This window comes from Mugil cephalus, chromosome 2 (genome assembly GCF_022458985.1).
Source record: "Mugil cephalus isolate CIBA_MC_2020 chromosome 2, CIBA_Mcephalus_1.1, whole genome shotgun sequence".
NCBI lineage: Eukaryota > Metazoa > Chordata > Actinopteri > Mugiliformes > Mugilidae > Mugil > Mugil cephalus.
Window position 1 is genome coordinate 11532525 of NC_061771.1, and position 21262 is coordinate 11553786.

General features: G+C 41.9%; 1 protein-coding gene across 5 annotated transcripts in view; it reads left to right on the forward strand.

Annotated features, from left to right (window-relative positions):
- Window positions 1–21262, forward strand: part of LOC125004125 (VPS10 domain-containing receptor SorCS1) — a 145538-nt gene that overhangs the window by 56901 nt on the left and 67375 nt on the right. For all 5 annotated transcript variants that reach the window (XR_007112310.1, XR_007112311.1, XM_047578514.1 and 2 more), the window contains exons 2-3: window positions 7338–7405; window positions 16099–16198. Coding sequence is in view for 3 of the 5 variants with exons in the window: in XM_047578514.1 (XP_047434470.1) it covers window positions 7338–7405; window positions 16099–16198 (168 nt within the window). In the remaining 2 variants the exon portion in view is untranslated. The remainder of the gene's footprint in view (window positions 1–7337; window positions 7406–16098; window positions 16199–21262) is intronic.

Here is a 21262-nt window from a genome sequence, read left to right on the forward strand (position 1 = left end):
AAAGCAATTTTTTTTTTTTTTTTTTTTGGTGCCGAATGGACCCGGGCCATCATAGTGATCCATTCCTGTGAGAGAAGAGTGATGATTGCCAGAAATTCTGGGTTTTATCAAATCCATATACAGCTTCATAATTTCACCTAATACTCACTACAGAATAAACAGAACAAATGCCTTTTTTTGGTGAGTTTTCTGTTTTAAAAAAGGAAACTGAAGAGCCATTTTTCCAGATTTCGTTTCCGTTTTTAAAAGTGAACCTAAAATACCAAAAATCACACGGACCATTTCTGCTCTGACCGACTGTAACATCCACATCAGTCGCATACAGTAGCTGTGGAGGGCGCGAGGACATTACCGTTCTCGGGGGCCAGGTCTTTTTTTTTGGTTTTTGGAGTGGAAACATCAGCTTAAATGTGATCCTACATTTCTCCAAAGAATCTCTCACAAAGTAAAGAGTGTAGCTTCTGTTTGCATGTGTTCAGTGCTCTCTGAGCCGTGTCTAAAGCTGCAAGCAAGACTATTTTTAGCAGCATCACTGTAAAAAATAAGCACTGTAACATACTGTGATTTAAACAAACACACACACACACACACACACACACACACACACACACGTGTGGGTTAAATGTTCAAGTACAGATGCATGAGGAAAAACACATTGGAGATCTGCATGTACATATGTTTGTATCTTCATCTATACGTTTTAGACTACAGGTTTTCTCCCATGCATAATTCATAACAAAATGCATAATGGGTTATAATGATGAGCTTGTATTTCTGTAATGTTGCCCCACACCGCCATAGGAATTATATGTAATCTTTATGTAATCATTACTCTGTGCAGTTTTAATGCTTATTACAGCTTTAATGCTTACTATCCTGTTATCCTTGAACCTTTCATGTCTCGAAATGCATCAGCGAGATCGATTACTTAATTGAAATCATTTTCACGCACAAGAAAATTTACAGGATGCAAAGTGGGTTATTGGGCAATCAGGAGCCGTGAATGGCAACATATAAAGGAAATTACGACAGCTCAAATGAAAAAAAAGAAAAAAAAGTGAGGTGACAGATCTGCGTGAAACAAAGAGGTGACAAATGAAACTGCCGGTCGCCGCTCTGCATTCCATAAGCATCTCTGCCAACATCACATGGCGAAAAAGAAAATAATCTGCTCCACTGGAATTGAAAATAGTTTGTCTTCTGATATCTCAAAAAAAAAAAAAAAAGAGGCTGAGGATGAAGCGAAAGCAATAAGAATGTAACTTTTCTACAGTGTCTGCGTGCTGTAATGATAACTGAAAGAAATCAGGCGAAATGAGGCCAAAGACGAGAATAATTATTCTTTAATAAGCAGCCTAGATTAAGAAGAAGATTAGTATGCAGTGGTGCATACTAACCTCTCTCTCCCTATACAATTGTATATAATTGTGTGTGTGTGTACACACGCACACAGATATATATGTACATGTATTCATGAGCTCCCGGTGACGTGCAGCTTGACAGGCGTTGATCGCGATGAAGCCACATTATTTTTAGGTATGCGACAAGCAGCAGAACCCTATTTCCCAGGCATGTTTCACTTTCATATTAGCGGCAGGCACAAGTGGTACATATTCCAAAGGAAGATGTGACAGGCTAATCCACAGAGAGGAGCGGTGCCGGCTGAGTGATTCCCCCTGAGCCTGACACTTTGCGGTAGCTCAAAATGTGGGCAGGTAGAACTTGTTTACATCATTATACGTGCGTATTGCGCTGCTTTTTCCCCTCTCCCAAGCCTTCGTTACGGAAAAACACATTTACAGATGAAAAAGAAGCCGAGAAGCAGTTTCATTAAATACATCTGTGCGGTTATTGTCCCTCTGATTGTGCATTGTCTCCTGTGCTCTGATGGCCTCCTTTTCTTTTCTTTTTTTTTCCACATGTGGTAATGAAACAGCGCAAAAAATAAATAAATAATAATAATAAAAAAAGTCCCCTAGAGAGATCTGGTCTCACGTGATTACAGAAATGAGATGTGAGAAAAACAAATAGTTCATAATGCCCTGCAGAACATGGACCCAGCACAGAAATAGTGCGCTAATACTCTGCATTTCATATTTGTTTATTCTGTCTTCTAGTGCCGCAAGAAATGATAATTATTGTTGGTATATGCATGTTTGGGAATTTTGATCCATGATTTCGTCTCTCTTCCATCCAAGGACAATTACCAAACTGCATAGGCGATAACTGTGTTTGCTAGCAGCAAAGGCATACTTTTGATTAGAAGGAAATAATGGGGAGATATTTTAAACACCCAAAGCTTTGCACAGACACAGTCTGTTGCTGATCCTCACTGCGAGCTAAGGCTTCCCCGTGCATGACCAAAATCACTCACAGACTCTTTGTGCGTTGAGACAAATCCTTGAACTATAGTTTTTATAGTTGAAAACCATGTCTGACGTGGAGGCAACTGATCACCGTGAACCGCGGCTTTTCAGCAAAGGATAATTTCATTGTTAAACAGTATGAATGCACTGCAACGTAAGGCGAAAGAAAAAAAAAGAAATGTGTTAAAATACGGTCTGAAAAAATTAGCTTTGAACATAAACAGAAGGCAAGCAGTTCCAACAGAAATGATCATTTATTTGATTCTATTAGTATAATCCGCTCCATGTAAACCTGATGTTTTATTTTAGCCAGACACCCAACGGTAAAACAACAACACTCTATTAAATCATACAAATGAAACAATATCCAGGGTTGGGCATCGCTAATGATTTCCTGAATCAATTCAGTTCTGATTCACAAGGCCAGAAGTGGTCCACTAGAGAGTCTAATCTAATCTGGCCCACAGCATCAATTTTCCAAGTGTGAGAATTCCATAGAAGACTGCAACTTTTCAATTAAAAAATCTGCTAGCCCTAATGTGTCCAGGGAAGTGGACAGAATACAAGACTGAGACCCAGGACTAAACAGCAGACACCAATTGGCCAGAAGAAATTTTATATTTTTTGAAGGATAGTTTATTAAATGTAAACATTTTCCTTATTTACTTGTGAAACAAATGGAAAACATCTGGAGGTGTTGGTTATTATGCTGTGATCATCGTGGTCCGGCTGGTTTGAGATTAAACTGGCCCCCGAACTACAATGAGTTTGACACGCCTGCTTTATATGCTTTGTATCTTGCGTGTGGCTTCGCTTTTGTGCAGTTGTTCTCTGCCATCTTAGTTTTTAAATCCAATCATCTCTCCGCCCTCGCTGTGCTCTCAGAGTTGGAGTTCCTGTCATGGTTTGGATCCAGATTTAATCTTGTTGGGGAGTTTCACAAGATTTGTTGTGTAAAATCAGTCTCGTGAGACTGCAGAGTGGATGTAGAAAATGGCAGATTTAAAAAATAAATGGAAGGATTTTATGAACGGAAGTCGGATCTTTTCAAACAACATCGAATTGGAAAAGCTTTGAACCCAGCTCTGTTATGTTCCTATTTAAACTGCTTTAATGACTTCTTTGTATAATTGAGGAACTTTATTCTGCATATGGACTGACCTTAGAAAGCTGCATTTTTTTATTTTTATTTTTTTTTCATACGTACTGTATATTCTCCTTGTACCTCTATTAACACTTCCTTAAAAAATACCTGGATAAATCGCTATATTTCACCATATTTCTGCTATATTCACCAGCTAGTCTCCATCTATTTGCTGTCGGCCGCAAAACAGGTGACACACGTCAGCTTATCAGAGCTCTGTTTCAGAAATCGACTGATTTGGCAGGCAGGAAAACCAAAACACAGAACTGAAAGACGCTGTTACGTTTCCATAACCTCATTTGATCAAAGTTTATAGGTTTACCGATATCTGCAAATTCAGTGTTCGGTTAGCTTCCTGAATATCTTTATCCTATTCATTATTCCATTGCTGTCTCTTATCTTTAATATTTAAATTAATGTTCATATGGAGATAGGTATTAATTGTGAAGACCAAGACCCACGGAGATTCTATGCATTTAGCAGTTTATTTTTAATTTTTTCTTTAAGTAACTTGTTCAAGTTTGTTTGCCTTGTTATCTCGACTGAGGCAGCCAGAAATAACTGGTGATTCAGACGTCTTTTCAGAATAATGGAGCAACCTTGGACATCAGTCTAGACAATGTCTAGACAATATACTTATATACATGTACGTCTCCTCAGTGCAGCTGCTGTAGAGATATTCACCAGCCATGTGAAGTTTGTGAGGTTGAATGCAAATCTGCGATAAACCAGCGTTTCAGACAAGCTGTTAATCACTGCGTCTGGACTCTCAGACTGCAGCACCAGTGTCTTTCTGATGCCTTCATGCTCCTCTGCACACCTCCAAACCGTCAGACAGGACAGCGTGTCCGTCCAGAGGCAGTTTCCGTTGGCCCTGACGGAGGGGAGCTGGGCCTCATCAGAGTATTTACAGTAGGAGAAGCCCAGAAGCCTAATTGGCATGGTCAGTGATGGAGCATATGCACTTTCCAATGGGAGCCCATCTGACAGGGCCCCTCGCTGACGACTGCCCACATAGTCTCCATATGTGGCCGACAGAAGGACCCGTGCGCACACTGCCCTTCAGCTAACGAAGCCAAGTCACCGGGTTTCTACCTCAGCCTTTTAGAGGACTTTACCCAGAGTCTGGAGGCGCAGTGCCACCTCTCACAGCACGGGCACACGCAAACGCGCAATCTACGCGCGCCGTAAGGGAGAGCTCTGAGTAAAATCTTAACTGCGCTCCCCACCTTTCTCTGCATCCAGTCAAATGCAAAGTGGCTCGCAGGCATTAAAAATATAACTGCGCACCATTATCCTCACCTTCACCCTCCTCTCCTATGTCTGTCCCTCACTCTCTCGCACACACACAGGCGAAAATGGGATGTTGGGATGTGACGGAAGAAAGAAATGGGAAGGGGGAAAGTAAGAAAGAAAGTGAGCGAGTACAGAGTGGAAGAGAAGCTGCGTGGCGCGGGTGTGAATTCAGCCTCCAGCTGGGCGACTAAATGGACTTGGTCAGTCATTAGCATGCGAAGGTCTAACACGGACATTTAAGGTTATTCATTCCCCCGGCTGATTCTCCCCGCTCTGAAAACACCCAACTACTTCCTGGACCTTCTCTTTATCGGTGCCTTTTTATCAGCTGTTGTACAGGTCCTTATTTTCCATCTCAGACTCCAGAATCCTACCAGCCTCAAGTTGATCGAGTGCGCCGCAGGTTTCGAGTGTTTTTTTTTTTTTTCCGGAGGGCTGCAGATGTTAGCGCATACTTAATAAGCCTGATCACAAGAGCCCCAACCTCGCAACGTAATTTGGCTACCCATGGTGCATCTGTTCTCGTTGCACTCACAGGAAGCCTGTGTTAGTCAAAGTGCTTCGCAAAGTCACACGAGTCATTCGGAGGCTCAGCTGCCGGCTCTGTGGAGGTGTCAAAGGCGGTCGGGTCGAGGGGAGGCTGTTGGACGCCGGCCGTGCGCAGCATGGCGTGAAAGCGTGCATATTCAGGTTGTTCATTTTCTCAGAGCGGCGGGGAAAGATTGACGCAGGGGTTCATGCGGCCGTCTCCTAGACAAGATAAGAGTTTATCAGCACGTCACAAGCAAGGCATCGTGCGTCTAGACATTTTTGACATCGCACATGCTGTATCGCCTGCACACCACACCGGAGGTTTATCCATGATGCATATGGGTCATCAGATAACCGTTAATGTCACCACAAAATATCCCTGAGCATTTCCACACAGTCATCACCAAGGAAAAAACAACAACAACAACAACAAAAAACGGCCGTTTAAGTGAAACTTTTTCTTCTGCTTCACCCAAGCTGTATCCATTTCACTTACACCTCCAGTCACAAAGTAAATAGATTGTGAGTTTCCGTGCTGCATCGCTTCTTTTTCGCTCGGAGCAAAATGTGATGTTTCTGCCTTCTGTTTTTCCCTGAAGACTTTGACTGACCCACTTTCCTTCATCCCGTGCACCTTCAGGGTGTTAAAGGAATTTACAGTAGAGTGTTCATACTAAACCTGATATGATTAAGTAATGACTTTGAAACAGTTGGATCGCATTAAGCACCTAAAGTGTGCGGCAGCGGGCGAGGAAAAAGATATACCCTGACAGCTATAGAGAAGCTCAGGGTGGTGTGGGCGTACGTCTCTGCTGTTCAAATGAGTTTCATTCCGGCAAATACAAATCTCCTTTTCACGACATAAATATATCCTCTTACACTTTTCCACGTTTGATAGTTGCTTTAAAGTGTCTTCAGTTTCCATAATGTTGGGTGGTGCATTCTAAAAGGTCAGAGTGACTTCAACGACGGGAACTTGATATATTAAGTATGAGAAGACTTCAAACACTCAGTGCAACATCTAATGAGTGACACGAAGGAACAGAAACCACAATGACGTTCTCTACAGCAGTGGTTCCCGACCTGGTGTCTGAGATCACGGGGTGAGACAAAATTTGTCTGACCACCACTTTTCACCTGTTTCACCGGTCACCGGTTTTAACCAGTATTACACAAACTAACATCACTAGCCAATCAGAAGTAGGGTGGGGGTGGGTCTTTTAAAGCTTAGTTGAGATCCAGCTGCAACTGATTCTGCATTCAAGACAATGTGGGAAAAAAATTAGCTCTGAGTTGTCAAACTCAGAAATGACTGCTTCCCAAATAAGAATAAATAGCTGCTGCACATTTTTTATGTTCAGCAAATGGTGACAATATACCAAACTTATTTTTTCTCTTCCGAATGAACCTGTAACGTGAACGTTATGACGTCCGAAATCTGAAATTCCCCTGTTGGATTATAGAATTTCCGAGTTTTCATGAAGGCATCATCTAAACAGACGCTTTTTCGAGGTCACTTCTTTCTGAAAGATGAATAAATTTATGAAGCTAGGAGAATGTGTCCTAACTGCAAACAAAGAACTTAATAATATTAACAAGAACTAATATTAAATGTTAGGCTGTAAACTTTGCAATTTAGAGAGATTCTAGAGCCTGTGATCTACATTTATTTTAAAATAAAATGAAACAGAATTAAACGGTTAAATGGCTAATCGAATAATTCCTCAAATTAATTATCTTGAAGTTAGAGTGAATCTCTACAATGGAAATGCTGCAAACCTGGAGTCAGTCGTTTCACATACTGACCTCCCAGAACCCAGTGAGAAGCATCAGTAGCCGTTGATCCATGTAGAATTGTCAAAAACACTGTTTCAGACTCCGTCTCTGTGTGGTTGTTGCTGTGCTGCTGCTGCTTCTTATCATAACTGTATGTAAATTTGCTCATCGTTTAATACGTTTCTGTACTGAACCCAGCGCTTCCCTTCTCTTCTTCTTTGCAGGTGATTCTGATGCTGACCAAGCTCTTTGACTTCAACCTCAACAGTGTGACTGAGAGTTCATTATGGAGGTAAGCTTATCACAAGACATGAGCTCATGACATGTCTAGAAAAAGCCTTGAGCAGGTCTGAGTCTGACACAGTAAATTGGTCTGAGGGGAGGTTTCTGGTGTTTTTAATCTTGCGGTTTGACCGGCTCCCAGCTCCGCTAGTGGGAATAAAGGATACCATTCCTCACAATGTAAATCAATGAAACATAAAAACAAGAAGATCTGTCACACGACAATACTCAACAGCGCTGTCCTCGGTTAGTTTTAATGTCTGCGGGCGCCAGTAATTCCTCACATGAAAGTCACTTGTGTGCTGGTGATCCAGCCAATTACCTTGACCAGGCTTGTTAGCAGTGTAGCCTTGCTCAAAGCGTCTGCCTCAGATCTGATTTTGGATGCCTTGTTGGAAGAAAATGAGGCCTCAGAAAGACAAAGTAATAACCGTAGAAGTCACTATCATTAAGAAATGTATTCTTTAATTTAAAGGTTGACTGTAAAATAAAAATAATAATAAAAAAAAATATCCCGTCTATGATGAGATTCCTGACCTCACACAGTGGATGAAAGATTAACTACAGGAAAATTAATCCTGAAAAAACCTTGCTAGGAAAATAATACTTTTTATGACAGGCATCTCTGCAATTTGCTCTTAATGACTAACGCAGAAGAATAATTGGATATTCAAGATATTGTTTAATAATGGTTTAGTCAGATGTTATTCACTTAATGAGGTCTATTACGAAACCAGTTTGAACATGAAGTATTTTTAATATTCATATATTGTTGAGTGAATTCTAAAATTTCAAGGACCAAACCTTGGCACTGGACCGTCGAGAAAGAGCAGAAAATACCAAGTGACAGCGTGACATTTTAAACATTTTAAATCAAACAACAACTGCACAATTTATCGCTTAAAAATAAAATGGTGACCAGAGCTGCAGTTGGAAATACAAAATCAAATAAAAAAAAAAGTGGAATATTTTGTTCTCATTTTCAGCTTTAAGATTTTTTAAGCTCCACTGGCAGGTTCATGTTTTCCCTGCTGCGTTCAAGGCTGTTCTGTTTACCCTATTCAACACCGCAGAGCTGATTTTACATTCCAGTAGTAACGCCAGAGACTGTGTGTCACTCAGAATTACAGAGAGAAACGTATGAAATGATGCACAAAACATCTCAATGATGAAGCGGTGCAATATAAAATATGGCTGTGTGGGTGTGAATTTTTCACTTCGTGTTCCTTGAATGAAGTGTTGACACTGGCTGATACTCATGCTGCATGTACAATGACAAGTGTGTGAAAGGGTAGTGTATATATACTCTACCGGTCAAAAGCTTGGACACACTTCTCAGTCAATGCTTTTTTTTTTATTTTACTACTTTCTACCTTGCAGATATATAATGAAGACATCAAATATATGAAACAAGATATGTGGAATTATGTAGCAAAGAAAAAAAAATGTTAAATACGTTTTTATATGTAGATTCCTCTTTGTTGACAGTGCTGCAAACCCTCGGCCTTCTTCATGATATCACCTGAAATGGTTTTCACTACACAGGTGTGCCTTGTCAGGGTTCATTTGTGTAATTTCTTGTCTTCTGAATGCAGTTGGGACCATCAGTTGTGTTGTGTGGAAATCAAGTGGGTACACAGCCGACAGCCCTATTTAACAACTGTTAGAATTCATATTATGGCAGGAACCACTCAGGTAAGTAAAGAGAAACAACAGAGAACAGAGTTCTTAGTAGCAGACACATCTCTACATCAACAGTTCAGAGGGGACTGTGTGAATCAGGCCTTTATGGTTGAATAGCTTCTAAGAGACCAATACTAAGGAATGACAACAAGCAGAAGAGATTTATTTGGTCCAAGAAACACAAGGAATTCAGTGGAATCTGTGCTTTGGTCTGATGAATCCAAATTTCAGATGTTTGGTTCCACCAGCCGTGTCTGGTTCCCACCATGAAACATAAATATAAACCGTCATTTATTTTTCAAAAGGACAATCACCCCAAACACGCCTCCAGGCTGTGTAAGGACCATTTGACCAGGAAGAAGAGTGATAGAGTGCTCCACCAGAAGACCTGGCCCCGCCAGTCAACCGACCTAAACTCAAATGAAACGGTTTGTGATGAGATGGACCCCAGATTTCAAAATGGTCAATAAGTGCTCAGCATCTCTGGGAACTCCTTCAGGACTGTTGAAAAACAATTTCAGGTGACAACGTTGTGAAGCTCATCAAAAGAATGTTTCCCACAGGCCTGGAAGTTTTAGGGTTCTGAGCAGTATCTTAATTGTTGCTAGGACTACCTTCTAATGGACTGATGTTTCAGATGAGGTTCCTGGGTTCTGTTGGAGCCACTCTCCCAGTTTTGGGGTCTCTGCCCCGAGTGCTCCCACTACCACAGGGACCACACTCGCCTTAACCTTCCACATCCGTTCCAGCTGCACTTTCATCCCTCGGTACTTCACCACCACCACTATGTCGGGTTGGTTAGCCGGGACCTGTTTGTCAGTCTGGAACCTGAACATCTCATCTCATCTCATCTTCTACTACCGCTTATCCTCACTAGGGTCACGGGGGTTGCTGGAGCCTATCCCAGCTGTCATCAGGCGAGACGCGGGGTACACCCTGGACAGGTCTCCATTCTATCGCAAGGCTAACACAGAGACAAACAACCATTCACACTCGCACCTATGGGCAATTTTTAGAATCGTCAACTAACCTAACAAGCCTGTCTTTGGAGGGTGGGAGGACAATGGAGTACCCTTAGAAAACCCATGCAGACACAGGGAGAACATGCAAACTCCATTTACACTTGTCGCTGGGAGGCATCAGTGCTAACCACAGAGCATGTTTTTTTTTACACCGAGGCAAATTCCTTGTATGTGAAAATATACTTGGCAATAAAATCTTTTCTGATTCTGGTTCTGATCTCGATGAGTGTCCGTCTTATTTGGCTGTAAAGACACTGACTCAGCTGCAGCAAATCATGAATAAAGAGCAGTGGGCCTTGGCTGATAATGTGCAATCAATTCAAGTTAATACAATATCTTTATCAAAACCTGGACTAATAGTGCATCATTAGATTGTTTGCAAAGACTTGGGCACACATTCAAATTATTTGTCTTCAAACTAACACAAAGCCATCTTCTCTTGAAGCCATCTTGTATTTCTCTTTTTCATGTAAACAGGTTTATCATTGATTACAAGTTCCTCCTCCATCCTTCAGGGAGGAAAAAAAGCATCAGGTTCACTGACACACATTTCCACTGAGAGGGCCTCAAGCGCTCACACACCACCATGGTAAATGTACCATTATATGACTCCTCTTACCTCATAGAAGACCAAGTGAGGCTGTTGCTCCGAGTCTCAGAGGATGCTACCGCATTACCCCCTTAATGGTGCAACTACTACTGATGCCCCACTTATATCCCAAATCTGATGCTTTGAGAAAGTAGACTCTTGTAATGGACGTATGATTAACGGTGCAGGTGGATCAGTCACACAGATTGACAGAAAAAACGGATGAATGAGCAGATGATGCACATATTGAGTGAGTAAAGTAGATAACGACAGCGCAGAACATTAGTGGACAATTTAGAGCTAGGACTGGGGAGTAAAGCGACATATAACTGCATTCAAGACTGGGCTGCCAGAAATCCAGAGCTCCTGAGGGACAGTTTGAAGCTAAACTCCAAACAGCAGCATGAGGTAACAGCTTGAAACTTTAATACCTATCATGTGGTGCGATGATTGCATACATGAGCCTGTCAACGTGTCTGTCACTGCTGTATACAAAGCTGAAAGAAAAAGATCTTGCATTGGTAAACTTTGATAGAATTAGGTTAGTTTTAGTGCCTTTATACACTTAAATCTAAATAAATCTTAAATAAATCACTTAAATCTGTGTGGTCAACCTGGCTGGTTGTAGAACTGTTTTGCATCTCATAATGAGTTGAGATTGTAATCTACACTGATCAGCCACAACATTAAAACCACCTGAAGGAGAAGTAAATATCATTGATCATCTTGTGATAATACAGTGTTCTGCTGGGAAACTTTTAGACCTGGTATTCATGTGGATGTTACTTAGACACCCACCCACGTAGGCCAGACCAGACACCCCCACCCCATAGCAACAACAACAACTTCCTGATGGCAGCAGCCATCAGTGTTTTGTTTGCTTGAGGAACTCTGTGTTTAAGCCAGTAAAAAACTGAAACAATGAAATCCACCTCAATCAGAAGAGCATTGCTAATTATTCAGGGTCTTTCCTCACAAGGCTGAAGGATCCTCAAAAAGCCCTGGGCTTAAAAAGGAAATGAAACTCACTACAAATGTAGTTGCTGCAAGACACAGATATCTTACAGAAGATTAATGTGGGGTTTTATGGAGTTTGGGTTGTCACAAATTTTCTAGACTTAGATTTGAAATCTCCACGATTTTTTTTTCTATCAAATATAGAAATTACAGAACAAACTAGTCAAGCCTGGAAACACAGATGTTATGTTGACATATAGAACCGATATTCTCACACAACAGTGCGTAATCAGCCCCCTTACCTAATGAGCAGCATCACGTCAACAGCGTCACAGCGTCAGTAAGAATCACCACTCCATGAAATTTACAATTAACAGCAAACTGATCAGACACGTCATTATTGGCTACATATATTTCTTCAACCCGTTAAATGTGTCTGAGTGGAGATTCCAGCTGACCTGTTCAGATGAGCGCTAAATAAAATGATCAAATGAGACGTATGTGTTTATATGCCCCAAAACATCAATGACTATAAAGTATTTCTTCCACCTTTATCTCCAACCTCATTAATAATAATTATTAACAGTATGCTGGAGGCCAGTCACAGCTGTAGATCTGCCACATAGTATTTGTTGCAACTATAAAATGTGGATCTGTGTAATGTGGACTTACTGAATTGTGGCACTAGAGTTGGCACATTCTGAATTTGGACCATCAGACTAAAAATAATTAAGATGATATAGAGCACTCTAAAGTAATAATTTAATTTCACTGTAACCAGAGAGTTTCAAATTATAATGAAAATCTGGCTGTTGGTGATAATGAAGAACAATGTAAATTATTCACTCACTTCGATTCCAGCAGCGTATTATGTTCTGATTTAAAGTGGGTTTAACGTGAAAATTGTGTGCTTACTGTATTTACTGTGGCCACCCGGGCTGCATGGAAGCTTTTCCCATGGCTGTCTTCAACCCCTAACTCTCCTCTCTTTAAAAGCTCCTCGTGTTCAGTGTAGCTTTGAGAATGGAAGTTTGCCACCGAATCTTGATGGGCAGGAATATGATGGGGGAGGGGGGATAAGAGGGAAGGCTATGATTTAGCCTGCTACTCAAAAGATATACTGTGGGAGTGTGTTAAGGGTTTCATAAATTCATCCTGGAACACTCAGCCCAGCTGCCATTTCTGCTGCTGGTGTTCTCCGCACGATAATGCAGCGGGTGACCTCACGTTAACTATCCTGAGATGCATTCAGCTTTCATCCTCCAAACCGTGATTAATCAAACTCCCTGGGGAGAATGTAAACGCCGTCTAGTAGCTGCCTATCAGTATATAGTAGGCTCTGAAAATCATAATTGAAACTCTATTTAATAAGTCTTTTAATATGCGACTGTGGACACAATTCTAATCTGGGGAAGAGGAAGAAAAGAGTTGAATCAAGGAGGCTTGAGTGTGTGTGCTTCACGGTGTAATGGGGAATAGCTCTGCCGCCCTCTTGCCACATCCAGAACACATTTTCCTCAGCGAGTCATAGCAGAGTAAAATATGACCGATATCACAATATTTCATTAACTCATTTGAGCCAACGTGAAGCTCACCTGCAGCAACTGTGCAGCTAAATGCCACGCGGTCGGAGCTGCTTGTTCCACCCACGCGGAACCATCGGCCAGCCGTTCAGCAGCCACTAGTGAGGCGGACGACTTTAACTCAGAATAATCGTCCTTGAGAAACTATCATTTCACATTTAATGCAGTTTTCATCTTCCAGGGATACGCTAGAAGACGGCCCATTTTACTGTGTCATGTTCAAAGTTGCCGTGGCACTAAAAGTACGTCACTGGCCTGTAAATCAGGTGGATCTGTGACAGGAGCCGATCAATAGCCCGGTGATGTCATTGCCTGATGGTTCCTAGATGTGGATGGTTTCTGATGAATGAGCTCGCCCAGGATAGTTAATTGGACTATTTTCTCGCCATGGAAACCAGCTTGAAGTAAATCTCAAAGTGTAACTGAATGAGTTGACAAATTGGCAATATGCCATGAATATTTCTGAGTCTTCACGGCTGGTGGTAAACTTCAGATGTGAAGCCCTCTGCACACCCTTTAAACCAGGACTTCAGCCCGAATTTAACAGGCACACAGAGAGAAGAAAACATCAGTCGATGTGAGTGATTGCTTCATTTGAAGTCACACGAGGCCTTCAGCAGCGTGTTTGCTGCATTTTTAAGATTTGCATGCTATGGGCTTTTTCTCTATTTTCATGTGAAATTAGAATAGCTCCTTGATTGAAACTCGAGGCTCTCACAATAAATTAGACCTGACAACTGAGATAAGTCGTTCAAACTTTCCAGAGAAACTCCGAGACAAAGTCTCAAACGCTAAAACCGAAACAGAACACAAATTTCGCAGTAGACAAACATTTGGATATTTCAGCCCTCATTCCAAAAGCGCTTTTATTCAACAGTTTAAAAGGGATTTATACCTCTTTGCTATGTAAATGACGTTTAAGAAGTGATGAAGTGTCTCTGCTTGCCAGTCATGTCAGACAAAATCCACTGCCTCTGTTCCCAGATGATTGTTGAGCTGAATGTAACCCAGAGGGTGGCACGAACCCCTGAGTATAGATGTCTGAAGTCAGGATTTCACTTCTGTAGGTGTTTCTTTCATTTGTCTTTCTCAGTTTCTTTCATGTATGAAGGTGGGTATGAAGGGGAGCCACCTGACGCCCTGTTCGGACAACTGGAAAGATGAAATTAATCCATAGTATAATAATTAACACGTAGCTTTACCAAAAATATTAATATTTAAATTACACAAGTTTATTTTTTAATGTCTTTGCTATTTCTCCGACATGATTTAAGCTCTCAGCTTCCAAATTTATTTAATTTTCTACATGAATGCCTGTACAGTGAAAAGGAGAAATGCACTTGGAAGGGATATTTTTCAAGTTTGTATTACTCTTATCGGTATCTCCATTTGCAGTTCATAACTCAGTTTACATTGACTGTAAATGTAAATTTAACTTAGTTATGGTCCAGAGAACCATGTGTCAGGACTTTGAAGCAGTGCTTGTCATCCGAAAGACCCATGTCTTTGGTCTTTATCCATTTCTGCTGGCGTGTTTCTGCTTTCTTCTTCTGTTACTTTGGGGAGTTTTGACACTATTACTGCCTTCCACAGTGTGAAATTATTTATTGCAACTGCAATACAGATTTTGTGTAACAGAATATGCGGGTGTTTGTGTTAACTTTGACGGTCCTGGTTTTAATGATACCACCCCTTGTGAAAGACAATGAAAGCCCTTGCAACCCTGAAATGGGTTAGGGTTTCAAGGCAATGCTTAGCAATTAAGATTAAAAAAAAATCTTAAATGTTTATTGAAAATAAGCCAAGGCAGTGATATGCTGTAAATGGTTTAGAATATACTGTGTATGTATGGGTGCTGAACGATGGATTTTTTAAAGTCGACTAATATGTGATGAAAGTCAAGTTGATGTTGACTTGTCAATGACGTCACACATAAAAAGACAGTACAAAGTAATGCTTTGCAAGAATGAATTCCATGTTCTTGACCAGAATACAAATTGTAGCATTTCAAACAAAAGAGGCTTTTCTGCTAGGTAATTGAAGCTTGAACACAGGCTTCTGTCAGCCATAGGCCACGTCAGCACCATAAACACAGTCAGCCTGACACTTAAGGAACTAGCTTAACTGACTGCTGCTGGGAGTATTTCAACCGTTCCTCTGCTAGCTTCAGTGGATGCCTTTTCAGATGAATGCGCATTGCAGCAGTACTTTTGTTGTATGTCAAGACTGATTTACATATTCTGCATGTCACAATAGAATGGGCGTCATCTTTAGCGAAGCATATCCACACACTTGATAAACTCCTGCTAGCTTGACGCAGTGATCCACTGGGCTCCTCACCTGTCTTCAGGGAAGCTTATGTTGTCATTGTCACGTGATTGACTAGTTGACTTCCTGCTTAAAGCGTCGTGGCACTGCAGTCGACTGAAGTCGACTAATCGGTACAACCCCTTATGGATGCAGGTGTCAACATATTTTTGTGTGTATGTGTGTGTGTGTGTGTGTGTGTGTGTGTGTGTAGCAGAGACATAGATGGCGCAAACCATTGTGTGTTACGGTAATTCAAATACCACAAGCTCTTTTTTTTATCCCCAGGCGGATGTTTAGGTCTTAAAGGGTTAAAAGAAAATTAAATAATTACGTATTCCTGTGTTGGGTGAAAATTGCCGGTGATATCCCAAGAGCTAGCAGAAGTCCCTGCACAGTGACTTTAATGATGTGTGTTTTCCTACTAGGGTTTCACACTGCTTTGGCTTGCTCACAACTTTGCTGTTTCCCCCTTTTTATTTATTTAATTCTCAAGGGGACACTTTTAATTGCAACAAATAATTCACCACATGTTTATCAGACCTTTCTGATTCAATTTCAGGTCAACTGACTACGGAGCAACATACCAGAAGCTGAATGACAAAGTGGGAGCAAAGACAATACTCAGTTATCTGTACGTGAGTCCGAACAACAAGAGAAAGGTAACATTCTGCTTTCACCATTTCCTCTGAGTTTAAATTCATAAGTACCTTGACTGTTAGCGTGACAGTCACACAGTGTGCGGTGTCAAACACAGACAGACATATTGATGCCGTCTGACTCAACGTTTTCTGTTTGATGATCTCGGTCTTTCCTCTGTCACTTTCCTCGCTGTCGGTGGGACACATTGGACAGCAGCTAATTTGTCAGCCTGTAGAATCAGCCAAATTTGACAAAAGTGGATGGAAGACGTGGATGGGTTAATGTGTGCAAACATTTATGTAGGCTCTACCTCTGCACTTCCCTTGGATTTCTTTATGCTATTCAGGGAAATTTCCTGATCTAATGATTTGAAATTCAAGCTGTGCTTACTGTCACTTCCACTAGATGTTAAAAACATACAGAGGTGTGAAATACTGTTTCTCCCAGTCCCACTGTGCTGCATATATGCTGACAAGACACACACATGTACTACTCTACAACATAAGATGACACGGAATCCAAAATAGCTGTATATACTATCGATAGATACAATTGTACAGGCTAAATGTAGGTACAAGTTTAAGTGGTCATTATTTTTGCTAGGATGGCTACCAGTGACGGTGCACAACTGTTCAAATAATTGTGTAATATTTGTCATACAAGCATACATCTCAGCTGTCCATCATGGCTTGTGGGACTGACTGTGATCTTTCGGTAAAGGCCTAGGAGTCTAGGACACAGGTACAGAAGTAGGAGTTCAGGTCCTGGAGGCTGAGCAAAGGTGTAGTGACAAAATGTGTCAGGTTCATTGCAAAAGGGGGAGTGGGGAAGTCATTCGAACATGTTGCAGGAGACTTTTGTGGCATTGGCGTGATCGTGCTGGTCTTTGGTATCATGACTTGTCTTGGTGAAGTATCAAGGATGTCTGTGAAGACCCCTTTAGATTTTGCTGCACAATCTTTCAATTCTCTGCTGGGAATGTTGTCTGGTCCCACAGCCTCGTGGGGATTGATTGTGGAAAGGGTATTCTTCACTTCAGCTAAGAAAAGACAGAGTAGCTGGTCACTTGGTTTTGGGGAGGTCTTGAGCACAGTGGTATGGTTCAGTGCTTCAAACATAGTAGTAATTCAGCCTGTCTAGGAGGGAGGGGTCACTGTCACAAACTTGTGGTGGCGGTGGCGGTTTGTAGCCTGTGATGGTCTGGATTCCCCTCCACAGGCCTCTTGTGTCTCTGGTTTTTGCGAAGGGGTTTTCAATTTTCAGGGTGTGCTAATGTTTTGCTTCACTGATCCCATCCAGGCATCACAGATTTTGAGCAGAGAATGGAACTTGTCAGTGAGCCATAGTTTCCGGGTTGGCACCCACAGTGATGGCTTTTGTTGTAGTCGTATTGTCCATACATTTGCTGATGTATGCAGTCCTTGTGTCTGCATACTCCTGCAGATGGATGAAGAAGAGTGCAGCCTCCATTTAGTTCAGACACCCAGCTGATCCAATCTGGTGGTTTGTCAGTGACTAAGGCACCTTGAGGTCAATACAAGGTGCCCACCCATAGTGAGTGCCATTTTTCTATCTAGTTGATGTTACTTAGGTTTTATTACCTCTTATGTATATTAGTGTTTATTTTACCGCTTTATTAGTATAATTACTTTGTCCAAGGCCATTGTGGGTATATCATATAATATGAGCCCCAACATTCACAGCTAGCCTGCTGTTCACTGTTGGTCTTATTGTCACACAGTGTAGTATCCAGTTACCGCAGACATGAGTCTAAATAAGTCTGCCCAAGCTATTTGTGATATCCATCAGTATTTTGGTCCAAGTCGAAACAGCAGCATGCACTTTATTCACACTGACAATAGTAATTCAGTGGTAATCAGAATCAAAATGCCTCACCTATCCACCTCAGCCAGAATTGACTGCTCAGATCTGAAACAAATTTCAATCAAATTGAGTATTATATTGTAAAGTTTTCAAATCAGTTCAATAATAAAAATATGTTGTCTTACTAATAATTTAAACACTACATCTCATAGTTTCCATTTGGAATAAATCATTTTTTTCCCGAGCATGTTTACTCCACATGGGTTAAAATCAGTTGATGTTAGATAGGTGACAGGAAACCTGCCTTCATCTGAATGTGGGTAAGAGCAAGGAGCAGATGGTGAATCCTGTAGACACAAACACATGCACACACAGCAGCAAAAGTCCAGGGGTGGACACCGACATAGATGACTCTTAGAATTACTTCTGTTGACTGACCACACTGATGCACTTAAAAACAAAGGCCAGAGCAGACTCTACCTGCTAAGGATGCTTAGAACGTCCTCCCTGACTCCGAAGGACCCATGAATCTGGTGGCATTAGCCATCTACTGTGAAGTGGTCTGTTGGGCAGCAGCATGAGCCTCTGGTGGTGTGGAATGATCAGAAGAGGATGATGGAAAGCCAGTCCCACCCCTCCATGGTGCTATTACTGCACTGGGCAGCGCTCTAAGCAGCCAACTGCTTCACCCATGCTGTGTGAAGGAGCGTTACTGCAGGTCCTTCCTTCCTGCTGTGTGGCTGTACAACCAAGCCTGCTCCCAGTACATCACACTCACACTGGACAATCACATTACAAACTGTAACGACTGTGCAATAACTTGCGTTTACATCATATTTACATCTTTTTATATCCAGTGTGCACTGTCCTTAAATGGTCTGCTGCTGCTGCAATGCTGCAGATGTCCCCACTTTTGGATAAATAAAAGGGTTATCTTATCTTAAACTATCTCATATTCATCTTATCTTTTGTGAAGAGTTTCCACGATGGACAGAAACACAGAGGTAGCAAAACAACCAGTTGATCAACCAAGTGTTCAAAAAGGTGAACTAAGCTGGAATCCATGAGGACAGCAACAACAAAAACGCGGTCATCTTCTTCGACCGAATCTTTTCAGTGTTGGAGATAAATTTGATAGAAGGAATGTTGTCCATGTAAACAAACTTTCCAGTCCCTAGTGTGACTGTTGGCCAAGCAGTCCAGAAGGATGTTGTGAATAACAGGGAATCAAACTGTGCAGCAGGTTGTGTCAGAAATGTCCTTGTTTACTACTTTTTGTTGCTTTTGTGTGCACAGTAGTGGGACCCTGGAAAAGCAAGAGATTTGGAAGCTTTTATAATGAGGCAGCACTGCACAGCAGACAACAGGAGATCACAATAACCTTTGAGTCCAGAAAACCAGCCGGCTCCACAACACTACGCTTTGGTTTGCACACACAGAGCAGTGAGCAGATGAAGACCTGCAAACAACTTGACAGGCTGTTAATATCTTCTCACACACAGCGACGTAGAGAAACACTTGGGCACACTCTCTAATATACACCCGAAGATTCAAAGAGAATGACAGTCGGGCATGCACACCCTCACATGCTCAGATACACACACTCATGGAGTGTCTGCTTTTGTCTTCCTTCTATCTATCACCCATCACTCTGACTACATTCACACACAGGAACAACCACAAATTGTCTTTGTCTCTCTCTCTCTCTCTCGCTCTCTCTCTCACTCTCACACACACACACACACACACACACACACACACACACACACACACACACACACACACACTCTGGGATCCGTAGTATCACTATGTCACATCATTAAATTTGTAAATCCCCATGGGGCTGTAATGCACATTACAAACAGGAACATGGCAGTAGACACATGTTTAGAGTGACCAGATGGAATGTGGCCTTGTAGACCTGAAGCTAATGTAGGCTTTAGCTCAAGGCTAACATTAGGCACGCTAAGGTTTGAGCTGCTGAGTTTAGCGGACTTTAAAAGTAAGCCAGTTTAGGCTGCATTCTAAGATCTTGAGCTCTTGTGCCTTTTTGTGTTGTATGGTTTCAGTGATTATTATTTGAAGTTGGCGATAGTTGCTTCATCCAATAATACATAGCCGGGCCCTGCTGACTCACATTTGGGGAATGCCCATATGCATGTGTGATATCACCTGACAGCTTGTGCTGAGTCACATCCAGAAGATGTTGATTGATGAGTCCCGTCTAATAAGGGCTGGACTGCCCTTTTTACTCTACGACCTATCGCAGGCCTCTCTCCTCCACTACACCCTTGCTCCCCTGGACTCTCCCATCTCTCCAGAGATCTACACAGCACCCCCCTGAACCCAGTCAATCCTGAGTGAGGTGACTTGGGAAGCACAGGACCCTACACGCCACCAGTTCCTACCAGCACCACATGCCTCTCTTCCTCCGTCCATCCTTCCACATCGTCTCTGTCCTTTGTTCTCCCCCTCTATTCACTAAGGTGTAGCACTGCCCTCCCTGCCACACAAGGTCCCTCCACTCAATAAAGATCAACAAGGTAGCTCCCAGAGGGGGCTGGTGGTGGACACACACATGCGCTGAAGTAACAAAATAGCCAGCTGGAAGAATATAAGCTAGCTTGGCGATCCTTGACCTCAGAAGCATTTCAATCCACTGATGACACCTCAGATATCACTGCCATTTGCAAGGAGACAAATGTTAATTGCAACTAACCAAATATTTGTTTTTCACTACGAATGGTAGCGTTATACTTACTGATACCTTTGCTATACTGCTAGTGAGGATGTCCTGTGGTGTCTAGCAACAGGATGTAATTAGTGGGGGCCTTTTGGTCCTATGGGTTGAAGGGAGGGCTCTCAGTTAATCATCCCACAGATACTTGATCAGTTTGGGATCCAGTGAATTTGGAGGCCAGGTCAACACCTTTTGCACTTTTTCATGATTTTTGAAGGTTCTTAAACTTATTTTTCAGCAGAACATTAAATTGTCCTAAGATAAACAATGTTATTTACTTCTCCTGTCAGTGGTTTTAATATTACATCTTATTGGTGTAAATAATACTTTGGGGTTTGGGAAGTCTGGACAAGATACATGAGCAGAATGGTGGAAGGCTAAAGCAGAAACTAAACTAACACAAGGATCATCTGAAGGGCAAGCTCAGGCCCAAAGCCCTGTCAGATGACTCTTCCAACAAGAACAAATCCACCTCCATTCACTGGCGACACGAACCCACGCCAACACTAATGGAAAAGTC